Source organism: Triticum dicoccoides, chromosome 2A (genome assembly GCF_002162155.2).
Source record: "Triticum dicoccoides isolate Atlit2015 ecotype Zavitan chromosome 2A, WEW_v2.0, whole genome shotgun sequence".
Taxonomy (NCBI): Eukaryota; Viridiplantae; Streptophyta; class Magnoliopsida; order Poales; family Poaceae; genus Triticum; species Triticum dicoccoides.
In genome coordinates, this window is record NC_041382.1 from 741,892,218 (window position 1) to 741,899,487 (window position 7,270).

At 46.0% G+C, this 7,270-nt stretch overlaps 2 protein-coding genes across 3 annotated transcripts; both read left to right on the plus strand.

The window, feature by feature from the left end:
* Positions 1–996: 996 nt before the first annotated feature.
* LOC119352194 lies at positions 997–1,761 on the plus strand. The gene is made up of 2 exons (XM_037618905.1): positions 997–1,140; positions 1,218–1,761. Exons 1-2 carry the CDS (start codon positions 1,072–1,074, stop codon positions 1,563–1,565), a joined length of 417 nt encoding a protein of 138 aa, XP_037474802.1. The 5' UTR covers positions 997–1,071; the 3' UTR covers positions 1,566–1,761.
* Positions 1,762–1,985: 224 nt separating this feature from the next.
* Positions 1,986–6,340, plus strand: LOC119356841. 2 transcript variants are annotated; one of them, XM_037623832.1, is made up of 12 exons: positions 1,986–2,136; positions 2,628–3,390; positions 3,478–3,630; positions 3,710–3,964; positions 4,065–4,264; positions 4,387–4,455; positions 4,528–4,870; positions 4,976–5,171; positions 5,297–5,395; positions 5,485–5,547; positions 5,810–5,885; positions 6,006–6,340. In XM_037623832.1, exons 2-6 carry the CDS (start codon positions 2,833–2,835, stop codon positions 4,451–4,453), a joined length of 1,233 nt encoding a protein of 410 aa, XP_037479729.1. In that variant the 5' UTR covers positions 1,986–2,136; positions 2,628–2,832; the 3' UTR covers positions 4,454–4,455; positions 4,528–4,870; positions 4,976–5,171; positions 5,297–5,395; positions 5,485–5,547; positions 5,810–5,885; positions 6,006–6,340. The 2 variants fall into 2 exon arrangements, with proteins under 2 accessions (XP_037479729.1, XP_037479727.1); XM_037623830.1 differs by having other exon boundaries at positions 5,485–5,885.
* The last annotated feature ends 930 nt before the right edge of the window (positions 6,341–7,270 follow it).

Genomic DNA, 7,270 nt, shown 5'->3' on the forward strand with positions numbered 1-7,270 from the left:
ACCTCTAGACTCACAAGTTGATCATTGATCTCTCCCAGCCGTGTGCGTTGCCCCCCTCCACCATAATCCACCTCGGTCATACTGTAGCGGTGCTTAGGCGAAGTCCTGCAACGGTAGCTTCATCAACATCGTCACCACACCGTCGTGCTGACAAAACTCTTCCCCGAGCTCTACTGGATCGTGAGTTCGCGGGACGTCACCGAGCAGAACATGTGCTGAACGCGGAGGTGCCGTACGTTCGGTACTCAGGATCGGTTGATCGTGAAGACATACGACTACATCAACCGCGTTGTCATAACGCTTCCACTTAACGGTCTACGAGGATACGTGGACAACACTCTCCCCTCTCGTTGCTATGCATCACCATGATCTTGCGTGTGCATAGGATTTTTTTTGAAATTACTACGTTCCCCAACACTGAATGTGCCACAGGCTAGCCTGGCACTGATTAAATCCAAGGGAGGTACGATCCTCTTTTGAGAAAATATTCTAATCACTAAAAGACAGAGTAGCAGGCCAGGGTAGGAAACAAACACCCCCTTGCGAGGCTCGCCTGGACAGCCAAAAAACATGAACATTCCAGGCGCAGGCCAGGCAGCAAAAGTTTCCAGGCATGGAGCGCAAGGTGGCAACCAAACTAGCCCTTAGTTTCCCCACCCCTCCCAAAACTCACACTTCATTTCCCTCCTTCTCCTCGAAAGTGCTATTATGAGCCCAAGCTCAGATGCACCCTATATCATAGCCGTCAACGTTTCTCGCGATTCCCACCACTGCATGTATATCAGCGCGTATTTGGACAGGTATTCCATGCTTTTTTTCCAAAGAAGGGCCCACCATGATGCGGTTAGAAGGCAACGGCCGTCACGCGCGAGTTAGCGGCTCAGATGGGGACGCCCTTTCTTGTGCCACGACTCAGACGGTAGGTGGGAAATGGACGGAATCCATCCGGACCCACTTATACATCTGCCTCCTTCCCCGAGAAGAATCCATAGCAATCACAACGAAGAAGATGGCAAGGTCTTCCTCCTCCTCCCAGGCCGACGGTGTGCTCCCGTTGATCCCTTGTACAGAATGCCGTTGCAAGGTGGTGACCTTCGTTTCCCGTGCGGGGAACGGTTCTACAAATGCGTCAGGAAAGATGTAAGTACCTTCTCTATGCACAAATCAATTTACTGTCCTATTTACAGGGTCCTCATGAATCTATACACTATGCGCAGGCTAGGCTATGTCCGTTCATGAGAACGATGGACACCTACCTGCCGGAGCTCACCCGTGTCGGTTTAGCTGAGCCACAGGTGCTACATCACTCCATGGCCATGCACCAATCTGCTCCAGTTCAGCGTAGATCCAGGCGGGAGCAGGAGTTCATCGACGGCAGCCAGCGGGAGATCCAGCCGGACCATGCAGCTGTAAGGCTGCAAATGCAGCAGGCGAACCACCACCCCCGTGCCCAAGCTCCTTGCTGCTCGTCCGACACCCAGCGCACCTCGATGCTGCTGGCTGGAACCAACTTTATCCTTGTCGTCGCCCTGTTGTATTTAATCTTCGGCCAACCGCGCGGTTAGGCTTTCATCAGCACTAGTGATGTATCAACAGTTCAGTCGTCGGTCTAGATCTATTGTCTTGTAATCGCACTCTCTAATTTTCTGTTCAAATCTATCCCGCCTGTTACCATAATTAGCACGCCAATTGCTCAGTGTGCCGTATGTGCCAATGTGTAGTATTTTTAATATATGTTTGCCGTCCTGTTCTATTTTTCGTTCTAATTTTGGCTGCAAGTTATTACTGCGGGAATATTTCTTATTTGTTAACACATGATGCCGCATAGGTCTTCCATTTTCTTAATTTATTACTGTATCATGTTGTCACGTCAGCGCATCCGAATCAATGGACCCACGAACGCCCAACCTCCTAATTTACTGCCAAAGCCCAGCCTAAATTTACTGCCGCCCCTTCACTACCCATCCGCCCAGTCTCCAGACCCCTGCTCATCCATATCCTCAAGCTCTCATCCAGCGACTCGCCCTTTCTCTCCCTCACCTGCCGTTCTACCTCCCGGTGGAAAATTCCGGCGCGCAGATCTACCCACACCGCCGGCGATTCTGCTTGCGGCTCCCGGAGTGGCGGCTCATTCAGGTACACCCCCACCCCACCCCGCCCCCAACCCACACTCCCTGTCCAACCATTTTTTTATTTCGGAATATGAGTACCTAGGCTATCGCATGCAATTATGGTTGGGTTTGAAGACTTGTTTTGCTAGACGACTTACTTTTTTGTAGATCTCAAACGATAGTAGTGCATCTTTTTAGATATCAAATGCTATCTCAATCAGTGCCCAGGGATTTGTTCTCAATCATTAAGTGAACAAGCTGGATTTTGGTTCCCCATTTTTAGCATATCTGTAGTTTTTTTGTCATCATAGCCAAGTAGATTGCAGAGTTGCTGTTCTGGGCATGTTTGGTTTTTAGTTTCACTATGCTGAATCTATCAATATCCTGACGTAGGGGAGTTATATCAAATCCGTTTCTTTTGTCCATTCATCTATGGATTATGCATGCATCCAATCGTTCTTGCTTGCCATCGCAGCATGCATGCTTATGTTGTTCCTTTCAAATCATCTCCTGCAGCACCATAATGTCGGATGAGGCAAGCTGTGTGGCGGACACGGAGGATGACAAACATCAAACCGATAGCGAAGAGTCTGCACACAGTGCTGAACGACCATTGCTGCAATCACCCACATCACGGCTATCTGTCAAGCACGTCGTGGAGGTCATGCAAAGTTTCGATGAGTACAAGTGATATCTTGTTAAGAGCATTGGGTTTGGCGGAATGCTTGATCTCCAACTGCATCAGAAATTAAATCTCAAATTCAGTGCATGGACAATGAGCAAAGTTAGCACCCACCGACGGGCCATTGTACTGGCTGAGAACAAAATACTGAAGTTTTTGCCAGAAGATGTTCACAAAATTTTTGGTATCCCATGTGGGTACCGGAATATCAAGGGTCGTGATGGCCACATCAAACCAGAAGCCATCAAGTTTATAAAGACTACTTTGGGGATGGACAAAAAAGGAGTTCACAGTCTGGGTGCAGCTGAAGATTTCCTTAAGAGGGATATTTCTGAATCATCAAGCAAGCTCGAGAAGGATTGCTTCCAAATTGCCTTCGTTATTTTTGTCATGGGTCACGTCCTTGCGCCCAGCACCAAGCATGATTATGGTAGTATTGATTTTTGGGGAGCGTTGGTGGACACTGAAAACATAGGCCAATTCAATTGGTGCGAGTACGTGGTTCAATGCATGCTTGCTGGTGTTAGGAGGCTCAAGACTGATATTAGGTCCGGCAACATGGCAACCAACCTAGTAGGATGCCACCTCTTCCTGCAGGTGATGATTCATATGCATCCTGATTTTGAGCAATGTAGCTAAAAAAAATTATGTTGTGTCAGACCTAACAATGTGTCCCACTCACAGATTTTCTTGCTGGACAACCACAATCTCTTCATGATGACTAAGCCGCACTCGGTGCTTCCTAGGGCCAGTGTGTTTGATCAAGACTCATTTCGTAAAATGATAATCCATGCTACTGATGTTGGGAAGTCTACCTCATCTTACGCGAGTGCTCCGGTATGAGCCACGCACACGGAATGGCACTTTCTTCTAAATTTTTCCCAACGTATTTAATTCCGCCTGTTTGCTTTCATAGATACGATACTACTCCCTTGTGTGCTATGCTTGTTCCAAGCATGGTGAGGTGGAGAAGTCAGACTCTAGGCACACCGCAAAGTCGCCACAGCGGCCAGCTACGTCCTGTGCTGGTAGCTCTGCCAAGTCCAGTCGCAAAGACCTACCCAGCCCATCTCATGCACCCCATTTGATTCACGAGATGATGCCGACCACAATACGCATGCTTGGACCTTCTGATTTCTTGAATCACCTAAACAGGCAGTACCCTCACCTGGTAAGTTATCCTTTATGGACAATTTTAGTACACATTATTATCAACCGTCATAAATAGTTATTTCTCATGTACTCACACAAGGATCGCCCTCTCCCAACAGGCTAGTGATGAGATGACAGTCCTACTGAAGGAGTTAAATGCTCGTTGTCTATCACACATTACAACTACGCGCAGGCAAATCCAGCTTGAGATGATGAGGTTCGCCGACAAGCTGTACGGTGCAAGGACTCGCATATGCACTTGCTGTACAACACGTGCACATGCGGTCCCCCCCCCCCAGAGCTACGTCTGCTACAAAAGGTATTCCACCACATGACAACATCTCTTTCCTGTTATTTTGTGCCCTGTTTTTTTATAATAGGGCACACCATGCATTGTGTATCGTCAAGTTTTTTATTTATTTCTTAATTGCAATCATGCAGATGGTGGTGTTACTACTCCAGCAACAACTCCTTTTGCGGGCCGCCGCCTGGAGTTATCGCCATGTGAAGGTTTGTTCTGCAATTTCTACTGATTTTCTGGTGCGTTTTACTAAAATCTGATATCCATTTTCATAAGTGCAGGGATTACTTCCACAAGCAAGCAAGCGAAAACTGTGCGTATCCATCAATGCCCATCTGAACCGAGGATGGAGTCCGCACTCAGGCACGTCCTGCGAACTCTCAATTTGTTTGCAAAGCAGAACCTAAATGGAATTAGTGAACTATATATCGACCTCCCGAACGATGCTACAACTGCCATTTTCGGCCAGAGGAGCAATGATCTTCCCGGATGCAAGTATGTGTCTCGTCCTGGATTCCAGACAAACCCCTGGTGTAGAGGAGTTGTCACGTGCCCTCCACAACCTGGTGTAGCTCACCTAATTCAACAACACTTGTTGAACACTGATGGAACCGAGCTAGCAGGGTAATTGTGTGCAAAATTCTTGTGTCCTCATTTAGCATACATATTGTTTGTTCCATATTTTTCAGTCTTCTTCGTACTAATAGCATCCTCACACTTCTTTCGTAGGAACTTTATTGTTCACGAGGAACCAAGATTTATCAGGATCATCGGCTTTGTCATACCCGATCAGCTCGCTGGCAATAACATAATTGGTCATGAATTGATGTCAATTCTTTTTCGGCGGTTTGCTTAGATCGATTGTGATGCCGAAACCGAGAACCCATTCTTAAGCTGGACGCACCCACTTGAGCCTGAACTCTCAGTAAGATTTTGTATTCATCGCCAATGTCACATTCCGATGTTCCTCGAAATGTTGAACTACGTTTAACATTTTTCACTCCCATGTTCATTCTGTTTGTTTTACCATTTTGTTCCATGTGCAACCAGACTATGGTGTTGTCGGATTCTGACTTCTTGCACACAGTGTCGATACAGAAGCAGCTTTCCGTGGATTCTCTGAAGTATGATCTAACATCCACCCAAATGGTAAAGTTTAAGCTTCAACTCTTTTTTGGGGTATCTCAATCTTCTGGATATGCTGAAAGTAGATTTTCCATATCTCGTTTCGTTGACAGTTCATCACAGCTGTACCACGGCCCGAAGGTTGGATGGTCATAATATGGGACATGTAGCTAAGAGTAATTAATCTCCTTGATCCGCTCTACCAAACAAATGCACTAGCTCCTCCGCATATAGACCAAGACGAAGCAGCAGCCTGGAAGCTCCACAGTGCATTATTTGCATGCCTCCATGAATTCTATGCTGGGTGGCCATCAGTCAAGGAGAACTGGCGAATGAAGCATGAACCTATGACAGATGTCACATTTTCACTATAAGTCATATAGAGCCATGCATATCAACTTCAACGTAGCAGTTTACCAATGCATCCTTTTGTTTCAGCGCTGAATCTGGTGTTTGCGCCATACACATTGTTCGACAATTCGACGAGGAGAAGTTGAAGTTACCACTTACTAAGGTGAGATCCACATCTAATCATCCACTCATCTGTATGATTCCATGTACACATCATTAATCTATTCTTTGTGGGCCGAACACGTGAACCTACGTTGACACATCAATGCACATTTGTCCACAGCCCAACATTTCCAAAACCAAGAACGATGCCTTGCACGAGTGCTTGAAGCTACAGGGCAACCTCTCCGAGCTCGCCCACAAGGCACTGTGGAAGGCTTTAGCGGGATCTGATTCCAACTTTGATGACTAGGGCGGGTGCGAGACCTGCATTTCCCTTATGACAGTCTAATCAAACCAAGCTCCATGTGTCGTAGTTTGATCAATGGGATATCGTAGTTTTCTTTTGGGTTGTAACATACATGTGTCAGGTTTTAATCTATCACCCTACCCTGCTCGACCATGTAATATACAGAATGATGCACATCATCTATTTACACCAAAAACACGTTCAGTTGGGTGCCCCACGGATGTTATATAAATCCTGAAATGCCTACATATGCTTATCTCCAGTTAACCAGCGACATCAACATATATCCTTGCTTGTTAAATGTGCATACTTTTCAGTGGTTGTTATTATCCATTTCACAGCAGTTTGCATATGTGAAATCTTCCCATTTTTGAACTGCATATTTCAAAATAACAAATTCAGGCATGAAGAAATCCATCAACACGCCTTGCATTTTTTTTCCTGACGGCAACCATTCTGTTTTCCTGCCATATGTTGCCTTTCTAGATATCAAGGAGGCAATGTACTAACTACAACCACACAACAGCCCCAAAATGCTTAACTCCAGTCCACTAGATATTGTACATATTAGTAGTAAGTTCACCAACTCTGTTGTTGCAGATAGGATATAGGCATTTGCTGATAGCATATCAAACCAAATAGAAGAACGGGAATTTTAAAACGTCGTCACATTCCATCTAGGAAATAAGTCTTGTACACACATAATGATCCGACCCAATGACACAGACACAAAATGAGATGGCCTGCACAACTAGCCACACAGGTTCCATCCCAAAATCCTGTACTCCAGGACGCAAAATACACACCCTGACCCTTATCAGGGTTTAGGTCGACGCCGGCATATCATGGTATGTTGCACCCCCACACCAGCAGGAGGGATAGGAGCTAAAACAACCACCACTACTATGCTTGATTTCCAAACCTAGTTAAGTCTGCAGCTACACATTTCGTAAACCCTTAGCACTTAATTTACACTAGTGGACAAAGAGCCAAGTCTGACTTGCTCAGAACAAGACTTCCTCAATCATGAAGCTTGGGAGTTCACCTTTGTTGCCCTTCATCGAAATCACCTCATACGCAAACTACTTCTTCAGGTAAGCCAGTTCATACTACAAAATAATTTATGAACAAGTTACTCA